We start from the raw sequence: 13,318 nt of genomic DNA, 5'->3' as shown, positions 1-13,318 counted from the left end.
GGGGGTGGTGTTGGAGGAGGGGCGTGGGAGTTGCGTTGGGGAGGGAGGCGATAAACAGAACGGTCGCTTTAATTGTAGTCTGGACTTGAACTCTACTTTGAGGAAACACCATACCCACTATGCAAGTTAGCTATGACCAATAAATCTCTTAGTGATGACAAAATTACATGTCCTGTTGTAATATTCTTCTCAAGTGGTAGGGTCTACCATCATCATTTTGTCCTTTTGCTTTTCCAGAAGGTTAATACTCTGTGCTTGATCTTATGAAACCTCACAACTCGGCTATTAGTTTCTTTTTCACTCGAGCAGGTGTACCGAAGATGGAGATTGGTTTGTGAAATTGATAGAAGATATTACTGTAGTTCAGTAATTAATGTATTCGAGCCTGTTTTGAGCTGATCAATGAACTCAATCATACTACTCTGGAATAGAAAAGGCAGAACAGTGACTGCATATACTGTGAATCATCCTACCGTTTAGTAAATAAAAACTGATTCCCGTTAAACTCCCCAGTAAAAAACTCGACTTGATAATCCAATTTAATAGACAACCAGAGGAAAGAACTAATAATGGCAGAACTAAGTGTTTAAGAATACCTCATTTAGTTTTGATGAAACACTATTCACAAAAGGCAGGAGTCATTTCTAGTCTATTGTATGGCATCCTACCAATGTGCACTTGGTGACATGAACTGCCATTAGTCAGTAAATATATGCACAAAACATTGTAGCATGAACATGTAAAAACTGAGAACAAAATTACCTTATTTGGTATCTTTTGTATCAGAGGATGATTTTTAATATTTTAGTTTGATCTGCACCAAGAACAATAAGAATCTGTGACTTTTGCTTGTAACTACACTTCTCTTCCCTGGTCTGTTCATGCATAGACCAATGATCCAGAACAAAGGTGTGGAGTAATGATTCAAGAGTATGGTTCATGAGTGCGTGTGCGTGATAAGTAACTTTTAAATCACTTCACAACTAACTAATTTGCGGAGAAACTAGCTATGATAAAATAGCTTGATTTTATGCTTCTACCTATAGAAATTACAAACGCTGTTTGTCAAACTAGACAAAAACATTAGGACAATAGTGGTTGCATACATCAGGAGCCTGACATAATGAATGATCTTTTTATAACACCCACTAGATGATGCTCAGATCATTAATCAGATCTATAATTTGTCCTTATAACATCCTAAGAATCTTCATTGTAAACTCTTAGCCAGTAGTGAGGTACAGTGACTTAAATAACTCTTCTAGTGTTATAACAATCTGCATGCCAAGTTTACAAAATTGGTCAGTAGGTTGGGGTAAAATGTTTTATCCGTCAAACACCTTCTGATGTGGGAAACAGATTTTTTTTTATGATGAACTGGATGATGGACTCGCACATTAATGGATGGGAGACTCATGAAGCAATCGTTATCGGTTTGAAAGTACACCATATCAATGATAAGCTAATTCTGTTCTACATTATACAAATGATGTAGATAAAATAAGCAGACAAGAAATGAAAATTTTAATAAGCCGCAATGGAATTACATAAATGGACTTCTTAACCGCTTGGTATGTTTCCCAACAACACATGCGATAATCTCTCGGTCAAGGCATCATGCCTTGTGACAGACAAGTGAAGCTCACTTGGGTCACCTTTGGTGAAGCAGCTGTATCTTTTTAGTACTATCCTAAAATGTGATCATTAGCAATTTTCTCATCTACTGAGACCGAAACAAATTTTCTGCTAACAGAGAGAGACAAAGAGACATAGTAGTTGTTACACTAAGACCAATAGCGGAAGTACAAGATAAATACTCGATGAAGCTAAAAAGTATACAATCATACTTTTATTGGTATAGATAAACAGTGACTCATATCAAATGTCATCTCGATGAAGCTAAATTCTAGTGAAAATTGATTCCACAAGTCTGAACGTCTATGTGTATGCCAAACTACTTTCTGTGACGGAACAATTCAACTCTAGTGAAGTGGAAGCAGAGGCTTTTGGATGGGTTTCTGAGCTCTTTGAGAAAAATTGGAGGACTGGTTCTACAGGATATAATAATTTTCTAGTGAGAAAAAGAACAGTGATATTCTTGCATTACATTCAAGCTTTCTGGCATAACCGAAGCATGTAGGTGATATCCGTGTGCACGGAAATGCATTAACAGTTTTAATCAGGGACCTATAACTTTTAGGACATCAGCATTCCTTCTGAAATTGCCCACTTAAATGAATGTGAACTTACTAAATTTCTAAATGCAATACTCTTTTTTCTCCTTCTTGTCTTCTATGTGGCAAAAACCAGTTTTTGTTCTTGCCCTATTCCTAATCATCTAGGGAAAGAGAGAAGGAGAAAAAGAAAGAACGAAGAGACACAAGAAGTGCCGATATGTTTTTTTTTTAAATTTTTTTGTAACCGAGGTGTTCGGGCCAGCTTGCGCGCACCTCGACTATTCCTCGGAGGAGACTAACACAGCAACTCACCGCCATGACCCCCCACTTAAATCACAAGTGCTCAGCTGGGGAATCGAACCTGGGACCAGTGCGCCTAACCACACAATCCCAAATACGCCCTAACCAACTGAGCTACTCATGGGTGGGTAAAGTGCCGATATGTTTTCATCCCTGTACAACACATTTTTTTCATTTTAGTCACTCACCAAACTGTTTTGCTACATGGTCCCTCTACTTAATACATGTTCTTATTTTGGAACCTAATAAGGCAGCGAAACAGTAGTTAAAAGAGACAAATCTAGGAGCAAAAAGTTAGTGCTGGACTAAAATGGAAGAAGTGTCTAGTACGTCGATGAAAATGAATCTTTGTACAGGGACGAAAATTTTACTTGTAACTTCACCTATGTCCTAAACCATCAAAAAGGTGTACTTAAAGGTTGAGACTACATTTTGCTTAAGTGACAATTATCAACCATAAGAGATGCAGAAAAAATTGAAGAGAAGTCACATTGCTCTAAAATCTGTTAAAGTTATCGCTCAAACATCATCAATCACTTTGATTAACAGTCGAAAGAGCAGCAAAATGGCATTATTAGAGGACTGCCACAAGAATTGAAAATCCCAAGAAGAAGCTTGTGGACAATAACTAGGACGCCAAACAATAAGAGAGGGAGAGAGAGAGTGGCTTTGGTCAGAGATGTCCGTTAAACTTGAGCATGGAAATCCTAAGTTTACAGTAGACACTTGATTAATGCCAAGCAACTTTCCGTGGTGACGTCTCCCCCTTGCTTGAGAAGTTAATCCATAGTGCTTGATGGATCCCACGTCTGTCCTTGTTGATACCTTCACTTTTGTCCTCTTTGCAGAATTCTTCAAAACTTTGTTCGCCTTCTTGAGGAAGTTTTATGGCCTTCGCTGTCAACTTTTAGTCATGTGAATGTCCTCCACTCTTTCCTCTTTTTCTCCATCTCTCTCCATAGGTTGGTGGACAGACTTTTCTTGTGGGGTCATTTTGCCAAAAGAAAGGATTAAAAGTTGGCACTGTTATGGGATTCTTTTTCTTTTTTATCCTGCTAATTACTCCAACATTGCCCTCTTTTTGGCCAAATCCCACCTAACCCTTCTTTATTTCCAAAACCCTACACTTAACACCACTTTGATTGGAGGGGACGCACCATAAGTACATTTTCTTGAAGCTCAAGCAAACAGAACTAGATCACCCCTCAAAACACCGTTCTATGAGACTTTACATATCAATGATATATAGAAATCCTAAAATTCTCTCTTCCACATTAATTCTCATCTTTTCTTCCATTCTGTTCTTCGCTCAAAGCACAAGTAAAAGTAAAGGTTAATATCACGAAAAATCCTAAACTGAATTTACTCAAAATTAATTTTTTGATCATAAAATATCATAATCTGGTACACTTGTGATAAATTTACCTTCCGTTAGTTTCTGTTAAATTTGAAGATTAAATTAGATGATATGCGGCAGTTGATAGGTGTACTAATTTGGGGTTTTACTCTCTGTTTGTCACAGGTGTACCGATGTGTGGTTTTTCGTGGTATTAATTCAATTTAACGGAAACTAACGGAACGTAAATTTATCATAGGTGTATCAGTTTGTGATTTTTCGTGGTCAAAAAATTAGTTTGGAGTAAATTTATTATAAATATACTAATTTAAGATGTTTAATAGTTAAAAAATTAATTTAAAATAAATTTATTATAAATATATTAATTTAAATTTTTTCGTGATATTACTCCTAAAAAGTATTGGACTCATTTAATTGTGGAAGCCATCAACACGCTACCATTTGGGAGGGTCTTTATTCAAGTCTTCCCTTCTTTGAGAAGTTACCCGACTTTTTGCATGCGGATGTCAGAAAACTCTTAATCGTGATTGATAGCTGATAGGGATGGTTTTTTGTATGCTTTTCCTTGTCCTTGGGAATCTCATCACATCAATCAAACAAATTTAAGATTGTGCTCATTGTGAAATGGACACTTTTGATTATAAAAATCAGTTTGGCTTTCTCACATGCAGAGGCAATATCCAGGAAATTTCTGTGATGTGTCCGGGTTGTTACCTCTTATTACAATAGGAGACTTTTCTTTTCATTTTATTAATGGCACAGTTTGAGTTTGAGTTAAAATCAACCTGCTAATAGTCAGTTAACATAAGGGCTGTCCATGCATGTGTATATTTTCGTATAAGGCTCCATTTATTTAGCAGAAAATAAATAATTTGAAAAAAAATTTCATAAAAATGATGATTTAAATCACTTAAAAAAATGAACGAATAAAAAATATTTTCGTCGTTCACGATAATATTTAGATATAAATAGTTCATTGCCAAATTATTTCAAACGATACAAACAATCTTTTTCAGCAAAGAAATTTCCAAATGATTCATTTATCGTTCATTGGCAAATTATTTCAAACAATACAAACAATCTTTTTCAGCAAAGGAATTTCTAAATGATTCATTTTCTGTGAAATAAACGGAGCCTAAATAACGAAGTTTCACCCTGCACGGTCTCTTTATGGATTTTTGTTAGAGCTTTGTCTAGTTTTAAAAAGAACTTCTACAACTGAGATGCATGATCATCAGCTTCAACTCCTTTTGAATTTAGGTAAGACTAAACTATGATTTGTATTTTGATGCGACGGGTAATAGAGGATTGATAACTGGCAATATTTGCCTAATCTTTGTGCTGGGAGGCTAGATTAGCCGATCACTCCTGAACTCATTGACCTTCGACAGCAAGGGAGAATGAATGTTTTCTCCTGTTTTTTTTGTGCATGTCATTACAGTTTCTCTGTTGGAATATGCTAATAGATGAAAGTTCAAATTACAAAAAGCGCTAAACTGCAGGACTTTTCTAAGATGACTTGCGACTCCACCTACATCCTGCTGACCTAATAGAGCAAGTGAGATGTGAGCATAAGCCCTCGTGCATGACACAAATATGAGATTGAACGCAATTGGTTGTTGTGGAGAATCAAATCTTGGTCGTGTGAACTATTCCACACATAAGTCTGATCCTTGAGGCTGCATTTATTAGCCAGTATAAAAGTTAGGATATAATAATTTTTATCCTATCTTGTGTTTGATTGTTATCCAAAACAGGATAATACCGGATATAAGAGGGATATTAACCAAATAAAATAATCTCATGGAAGGGGTGGCATAAAGGTGAATTAGATATGTCCATCACTCATCTCTTCTTTGTCCCTTCTACCCATTTATGGCCACCGCTCACAACCTCCCACCAAGCTACGTCTCATAGCCACCGAAGAGGCTCGTCATGGTGACAAGCTCCACTCGATGTCGACCACGGAGGAGCTCCGTGGCCAAATCTGGAGCTCCTCCAAGTTTGAGCTCGTCTCGACCTCGGCCATGGAGGAGCTCAACTCAACCTCGGCCGCAGAGGAGCTTCATAGATCTGGAGCACCAGCCATCATCCCCATCCATGACTAAATTATGGAACGACAGTCATTGTCCCCTTGTGTCTCACGCACCTTCGTCACATGAGCAATTGTGCCTTAATCCACTGCAACTTCGTCGGCTAGGCCTCGATCTCAGCATTGGCCGCGAGGGTAAGGGTGGCAACCGGACAGGTGTTCACTGAAGATTGCAGGCAGGCAATGAAGATCGAGGAGGGATTGGTGATTCCTAAAGATTGCAGGCCGGCAATGAAGATGGAGTAGGGATTGGTGATTGCTGAAGATTGTGCATGATGATGATGCCTAGGCAGCTTGGACGTTCGTAAGGGCTCATAAGGGCTCTGAGATCTGAACGTCCACATTCAATCTGGCATGGGACAGAGAGGAGGAGGAGGTGGAGGATGGCGAGGAGAGTCAGTTGGGATATGCTAGCGGCAAGATCCATTTGACATTCAATCCGTTTGAAAGATCGGCATTCAATGCAGCTTAGATATCAATATATTTACCAAAAATTGTATAAGATATAGAAAATCTCATTTTTATCAAATTTGAACTATATCCTATCCAATATAAAAGTCTAGACGACCAAACGAGCGCAAAGTATTAAACCACCGGCATGGGGTTAAACGACAGAGTTGCTGCCGCTTCCTTTTTTGGATAAAACCTATGTACTCATGAATAACTAGGCGCGCGCAGAGCCTAATAATGCCAACATGCGTTTCTAGATCAGGTTCATAGTCGAAAAATCACCAAATTCGATGCATTGCCCTCCAGTGTGAAATCAGCTTTTATTCCTTCTCTATGTTGATAAATCTTTTTAAAACATGTGGGCAATTGCGGTAGAGAAAATATTTCAAAAAATTTGCTTCACTTACTTTTACTGGTACTACATTGCTTGTGAAGCTTTCTTTTGTTCGCTTTATTAATGTGTTTATTTTACTAGCTGGTAACAGTAAAAAAAGGCGTTGGGCTTGCGCATGAGCTTGGGTTGAACAAAGTGTAAAGTTGGATTTTGGCCCCCCGTGCCCGAAACATTAGTGCGTTCCAGTCCAGGATTCCTTTTTACCCTTTTGTACTGTTGTTTCGAGACCTTAACCGGAAAAGCGTATTATGAGTAAATCAAATATCTATACTTCTGAACCTTTAATTTTCATATTTTGGTCCTAAGTTGAACAAGCTGGGTGATACTTAATCCGCCGACCCTTCTTTTCAATTTTTCTAGCCATTGTACTCTCTCTGCTCGTTTTACATTTTTTGGTTATTTAGGCTTTCCCCCCGAATAATAAAGTGCACATTAATCGAGTTTGTTGAATCCTGGATGATAGTCGCGCGTCTACCTTCTGCACTTTCCAAAGGGCGGAAATTATCTTTTAAGATAGTGCTTGCATGCCTCAAACTATCTTCATTTCTAATTTTATATCGGTTATATCTACTTCATTCACCGGTGATGAAGATAATATTAGACATTGCTAATGAAACATACGGAACTGTGGGGCTACACAATGAGCAAATGAAGTGATCTCATGCCATCTATGACATGTTGTGTGTATTCCATCGAGATTCACATATGCCAGAAGAAAACAAGTGTAAATTACATGGCCAGGTTGGATCAATGGTAAAATATTTTGGTGGCAACGGCTGGCTGATGCAGTCGATCTCGTCAATCAAAGCGAATCATTCCAGCTTTCCCAACGGGATACGTTGCCTGATTCAATCTTCACATTGTCCCTCTTCTTCTGTGGCTTTGTCATGGGAGTTTCCTTTTCTTTGAACTCTGTTGCCTGTGCCAATAACAAATATTCTTTTGGTAGACTAAATGGAGATTTACCGAAAAAAAGGGAAGAGATCTTACTAGTCTAAACAGGAACAAAATATGATACAATTTCAGAAAGATCCTCTGTGTTCTGTTTCTTATGAGGACAAGATCTTCGCTTCCATGCTTAATTTGTCTAAACAACATATCTCCAAAGTGACAATTAGAACAGTGTCCTACCTCTTGCAAAATCCTTTTTTTTTTCTCACTTCTGCAAAAGAAGTTGTTCAGATCCCAGGCCTTATCTGCTTGTTCACCAGTAAAATTTGAAGTTCCAGACGTCTCCATCTACCTTCTCCTCTAAGGAACGAACTAAATCGGCCTTCAACTGTGGAGAAAACAAGACACGCCAACGCGATCACAAAAGCCAGCACATAACCAGCAGTACAAGGACTCAGCCGAAAAGAGAGATTCATATATAGCTTTTTTCTGAAATATGGGAAAAGTTTTTTTTTTTTTATAACCCAGAACCCCCGCACGGCCGAGGGAAAAGTTCAATTTCTTTTCTTCAAAAAAAATGATGCATCTGAAGAAAGTAATCCTTTTCTCCGTTCGAAAGCACACCTTATTGGTGATAAGCTAACTCTGTTCTACATCAACCAAATGCTGCAGATACAATGAGAAGACACGAAATGGAAATACCAATAAGCTGCAATGAACTTACATGAAAGAAGAGGCATCTGAACGGGTTTCTGAGCTCTTTGAGATAGATTGGAGGACTGGTCCTTCAGGTTAGAGCGGTTTTCAGGTGGCGAAAAGATCGGTGCTATTTCCGCTAGACAGTCGAGCTTTTAGGCTAGACCGGAGCATTTAGGTGATTCGTGCATGGAGTAGGACAAAAAGAAAAACTAGTTTTTGGCATAGGAAAAACAAGATGGAGATTTCTTGTTCTTTTCAATCTTGTTTTCCCTGGGGGCGAAAACTAGTTTCTGTTTTTGCCCTATTCTAAGTAAAGAGGAGGAAAAAAAAAAGTAGAACGAGGTGACACAAGAAGTGCAATATGTATTCATCCCCGTACTACGTTTTCTATTTTTATTTTTATTTTCATTTTAGTCGCTCACCTACTGTTTATGCTACTTAGTCCCTGCACTTAATCCATGCTTTTGTCTTGGAGCCTAATGAGGCAGCGAAGAGACAAATCTAGTAGCAAAAAAAGTTAGGCATGGACTAAAATGAAAAAAACTGGGGATAAGGATACCACAGGTGCCATAACTTTCCGTTTCACTTATGCCATAACTTGTCGGACGGCGCTCGCGCTCACTGAGCGCCGTGACTTTATTTTTTCATCACTTAAGTGTCATGACTTTTATTTTTTAGATCACTAGAGTTTCCTGACTTCTAAATAACGTTCACCACAAATTTCATTGGGGTGAACGCTTTTTGAAAAGTGAGGGCACTCATTATTTGTGTTTCAGAAGTCATGACACTTAAGTGATAGAAAAACAAGTTATGACATGAGTGCAATACGAAAATTATGACACCTGTGGTGTCACTTACCCCCGAAAAAAGTGTGCAGTGGTACCTTGGTGAGAACGAAACCTTCTACGCGAGAGAGAGAGAGTGGGAGAAAAGAGAGAGAGGCTGGCTTTGGTTAGAGATGTTTTTGAAGCTTGAGCATGGAAGGGCCAAATTTATAGTGGGCACTTGATTCTTGCCAAGCGACTGTGTCTGGTCAAGTCTCCTCCTTGCTTGAGAAGTTAATCCACAGTGCTTGATGGATCCCACATCTGTCCTTGTTTAATCCACAGTGCTTGATGGATCCCACATCTGTCCTTGATTATTCCTTCCCTCTTGTCCTCTTTGCAGCATTTTCCAAGACTTTATTCACCTTCTTGAGGAAGTTTTATGGCCTTCCAATCATCTTTTAGTCTTGTGAAAGTCCTTCGCTCTTTTCTTCCTTTCCTCTATCTACCCCCATATGTGGCAGACAGATTCCTCTTGTGGGGTCATTTTGCCACTACCAAGGAGTGAAAGTTGGCACTATTATGGGATTCTTTTTCTATTTTTTTCCCTACTCATTACTCCAACACTGCACTGTTTTGATCAAATCACTGAACACCCCCGTATTTCCAAAACCCTTACTGTTAACACCACTCCAATTTGGAGGGAGCGCAATGACACCAGAAGCAATGTTTTTGAAGCTCAAACAAACAGAACTAGATCACCCTCAAAACACCATTCTACTTCCCTTGAACCCTCTCAAGGGACTTTATGGAATGAAGCCTTCCTAGGTTGAATACATTCTAGCACACCCCTGTATTTCCAAAACCCTTACTCTTAACGCCACTCCAACTTGGAGGGAGCGCAATAACACCAGAAGTAATGTTTTTGAAGCTCAAACAAACAGAACTAGATCACCCTCAAAACACCATTCTACTTCCCTTGAATCCTCTCAAGGGACTTTATGGAATGAAGTCTCCCTAAGTTGAATACATTCTAGCACACCTGGAAAAGTGGTTTGTGAAAATACAGCGAGTGTCAAGAGTAATTTGGTCAAAACTAGAGCGTTGTCAGGGTAAATTAATCTTTTTTTAACGGTCAAGCCTAACTATGGTCTTTAACTTGTACTATACCTTTAATAGTGTCGGTTCAAATGGATTCTCGGTCCTCATTTCTCGCTTCTTGTGATCTGAGTACATGTATGTAACTCTAGGAAGACTCAGAGCTACCAGCGGCTGCTATTATTTCATTTTGCAAGATATAAAAGCCTCTATTTGTCCTGAACATACAGATAAACATCTTAGGCCCGTTTGGTTTAGCTTTGGGAATGGGCTTTTGGCCTCGAAAGCCCCTTCCCAAAATGCTGAACCGTTTGGTTCAGCTTTTCGAGTGCGAAAAGCTGAAAGCTAGCATTTGGAATGCTGAAGCTTTTTTTTCTCTTCCCAAATTGCCCTCACTCAAATTTCAATATTTCGGTTTTGCCCATATTACTGTTCATCTTCTTCACCGCGAGGGTAGCCCGCGAGGGTGGCAGACGAAGGGCCGGCGAGGGCACATCTGGCCGGCGAAGGGCCGGCGAGGGGCCGGCGAGGTCGCCCGACCCAGGCGAAGGCCACCTGGGGTCGGGCGACCGCCCAGGCGCCGTCACCTGGGTCGCGCGACCTCATGCAACGTCGGCCTGGGTCGCGACCCAGGCGGCCGTCGCCTGGGCGGTCGTCCGACCCCATGTGGCCTTCGCCTGGGTCGGGCGACCTCGCCGGCCAGATCCGCCCTCGCCGGCCCCTCGCCGGCCGCCAGCCAAATCTGCCCTCGCCGGTCACATTTTGGTGAAGAAGATGAATACTGATAAGGGCAAAACAGGAATATTAAAAATAAAAATTGCCAAAGCCCTTTGCAAAAAAAAATTTGCCAAACACTACTTAGGCCAAAATAGCTTCACAAAATTTTTTTTACCAAACGTCACTTGCATTTCCCCAAGTGGCTTTCACCTAAAGGTATTTGCATTCCCGCAAATAGCATTTGAAAAGCCGAACCAAACGGGCCCTTAATCTTTTATAAAAAAAGGCTTTTGTCCTAATGTAGATTAATTAGTTTGCATGTTGTGTTGATGGACCGTGCCTACAAACCTACCAGTCTCATGCGCTTGATCCTTCAATTAGTTTGATAAACTAAAGAAAGAGGGGGAATGATGGACTGCAATTTAAACTTTTAAAGGAGGCATCACTGTGGCAACTTGTTGATTCTCCGCATTATACACAGCAGAGAACGAAGAAAGCAAATTTCAGAGCAGTTGCACATCTAGTTAGATCTTCCAATTCCTTTAAAGCAAAAAGAAGTTCAAAGCATTAGCATATAAAATCCTTGTTGACAGTTGTTGTTAATGATGCTGCATTGCACTAAGGCAATATAGCAGCGAAAATCATAAATTTAATACTTGGCAAGTGATGGCGAACAACAGGAAAATCCCGACGAGCACGTTCCAAAGATTAGACAGTGGAGGATTTGTGGAACTTTTTGTGCTCTTGGCGGTCGGTCTGGTCAATGCAGTCACTGAATTTGCTTTCTCTCTGGCATGTTCAATCTCCCTGCTGGTTTTCTTCCTTGGTGAATTACTGGCTGAACAGTGCTCTCGGTATTTTAGTACCTGCCAACATAACGTGTTTCAAATAGTGAGATGATAAGGAAAAAGAAAGAAAGGATTAACACGAGACCAGAAAATGAAGAATTTTCCTAGTTTTTTCTATTGATTTTCCAAAAAATATGGAACGATGCCAATCAAACTAAAATTTCCAACAATGCACATCAAGACTGGAAGATAATAGCAAGACAAAATCGGTTAAACTGGGAGCTTCTATCACCTTCGCTGTTGCTGCAGCTTCATCCCAAGATACACATTCTGTTTTAACATTTCTCAATGCAATTTCCCGCTTCTTAACCTTTTCGAGCCACGGTTCTTCATTGATATAAACTCTTGGAGGCTCGGGCATTTTTGGTGTCTTGGGCTTTTTTGGAAGCTCCATAGGTTTGGCTGAGGAAACATGTGAGCTGTTGAATTCACTCTGTATGACGGCCTTCTTTTGCTCAAGAGGAACAACACCATGGAGTGACCCAATTGTTCGTGTTTGGCGATTCGCCATTATAGATAGTTGGCCATTCTGCAGCAAAGCATTGCATAAGATCAAATGGATCAACGGAAATAATTAAGGCATTATCTTGATCTTATGACAAGCATTCAAGTTTTTGTTCTCAAATTGTCTGAAAGCTCTAATTTACATGATCGGCCTTTTAGTCATCTGCTATAACCTTGTTCAATATCTCAGCTTCAATTTTTTTTATATTTTTTCTGCTTCGTAGTTCTTCACCATTCTTCTTATTATTTGAATCCAAGTTAATAAAGCATGAGCAATTTACAATGAAATTTTACTTCCTTTTGGTAGAAGAATGCTAGATCCACTTTATGTTTTTCTCAAAGTGGCTTTTAACAAAATCAACCGTTTTCTTAAGTGCCTACAAACCACATATCCAATGAATTGTTCAATGCAGTCGAAAACGGAATCCCCAACATCTAATTAACTACCCAACCAATGCACGTCAACATATAAGAATAGTAATAAGACACGATGGGCTAGTTTAGAAGCTGCTTTCACCTTTGATCTGGCTGCTGTTTCATCCAAAAATATGTATTCTGGTTTGATTCTTCTAGCTGCTGTTTCCTGCTTAACCTTTTCGAATCTTGGCACTTCATCTATGCCATAATATTTTACACTTGCAGAGCATACAAGAGGTGCCATAGGTTTCTTGGGGGCAACAAGTGAACCGTTGAACTTATTCTCCACCATGCCTTTCTTTTCCTCAAGAGGAACAACACCATGGAGTGAGTCGATTGTTCGTGTTCGCCGATTCTCCATTAGAACAGGACACTCATTATGCGAGTTAGATGTTTGCCCGTACTGCAGCAACAGATTTTATGAAATAAAATGAATCAGAGGAAATAACTGAGGCATCAAAATTAATTTCATAACAAACCTCCAAGATTAGGTTTTCAATTGTCCATCGTTCTTATATAATTGAAAGTTAATTAAGCACAAATAAGTCAGCATGAAAGTCCGCTTTTCTTTTTCCGTAGACAGATTCTATAACGAACTTTCTATTCTACA

General features: G+C 39.4%; 1 protein-coding gene and 1 long non-coding RNA gene across 7 annotated transcripts in view; both read right to left on the bottom strand.

Annotated features, from left to right (window-relative positions):
- Window positions 1–7,411: 7,411 nt before the first annotated feature.
- Window positions 7,412–9,459, bottom strand: LOC115684306 (uncharacterized). Of its 2 annotated transcripts, XR_004006123.2 has the most exons (3): window positions 8,386–9,333; window positions 7,902–8,049; window positions 7,412–7,689 (listed from the first exon to the last, which is right to left on the bottom strand). It is a non-coding gene; the product is annotated as an uncharacterized LOC115684306 (long non-coding RNA). The 2 variants fall into 2 exon arrangements; XR_008814599.1 differs by having other exon boundaries at window positions 7,412–8,049; window positions 8,386–9,459.
- Window positions 9,460–11,463: 2,004 nt separating this feature from the next.
- The window catches only part of LOC115667788 (uncharacterized), a 64,780-nt gene continuing 62,925 nt past the window's right edge, over window positions 11,464–13,318 (bottom strand). For all 5 annotated transcript variants that reach the window (XM_056303387.1, XM_056303386.1, XM_056303388.1 and 2 more), the window contains 3 exons: window positions 12,809–13,111; window positions 12,020–12,316; window positions 11,464–11,805 (listed from right to left, as the gene is read on the bottom strand). In XM_056303387.1, coding sequence (XP_056159362.1) covers window positions 11,581–11,805; window positions 12,020–12,316; window positions 12,809–13,111 — 825 coding nt within the window. In that variant the 3' untranslated portion in view covers window positions 11,464–11,580. The remainder of the gene's footprint in view (window positions 11,806–12,019; window positions 12,317–12,808; window positions 13,112–13,318) is intronic.

Source organism: Syzygium oleosum, unplaced genomic scaffold, assembly GCF_021117445.2.
Source record: "Syzygium oleosum isolate NSW1041296 unplaced genomic scaffold, Sole_v2.1 Sole_v2.27, whole genome shotgun sequence".
NCBI classification, from domain to species: domain Eukaryota; kingdom Viridiplantae; phylum Streptophyta; class Magnoliopsida; order Myrtales; family Myrtaceae; genus Syzygium; species Syzygium oleosum.
This window is presented reverse-complemented; position numbering and strand designations above follow the sequence as displayed.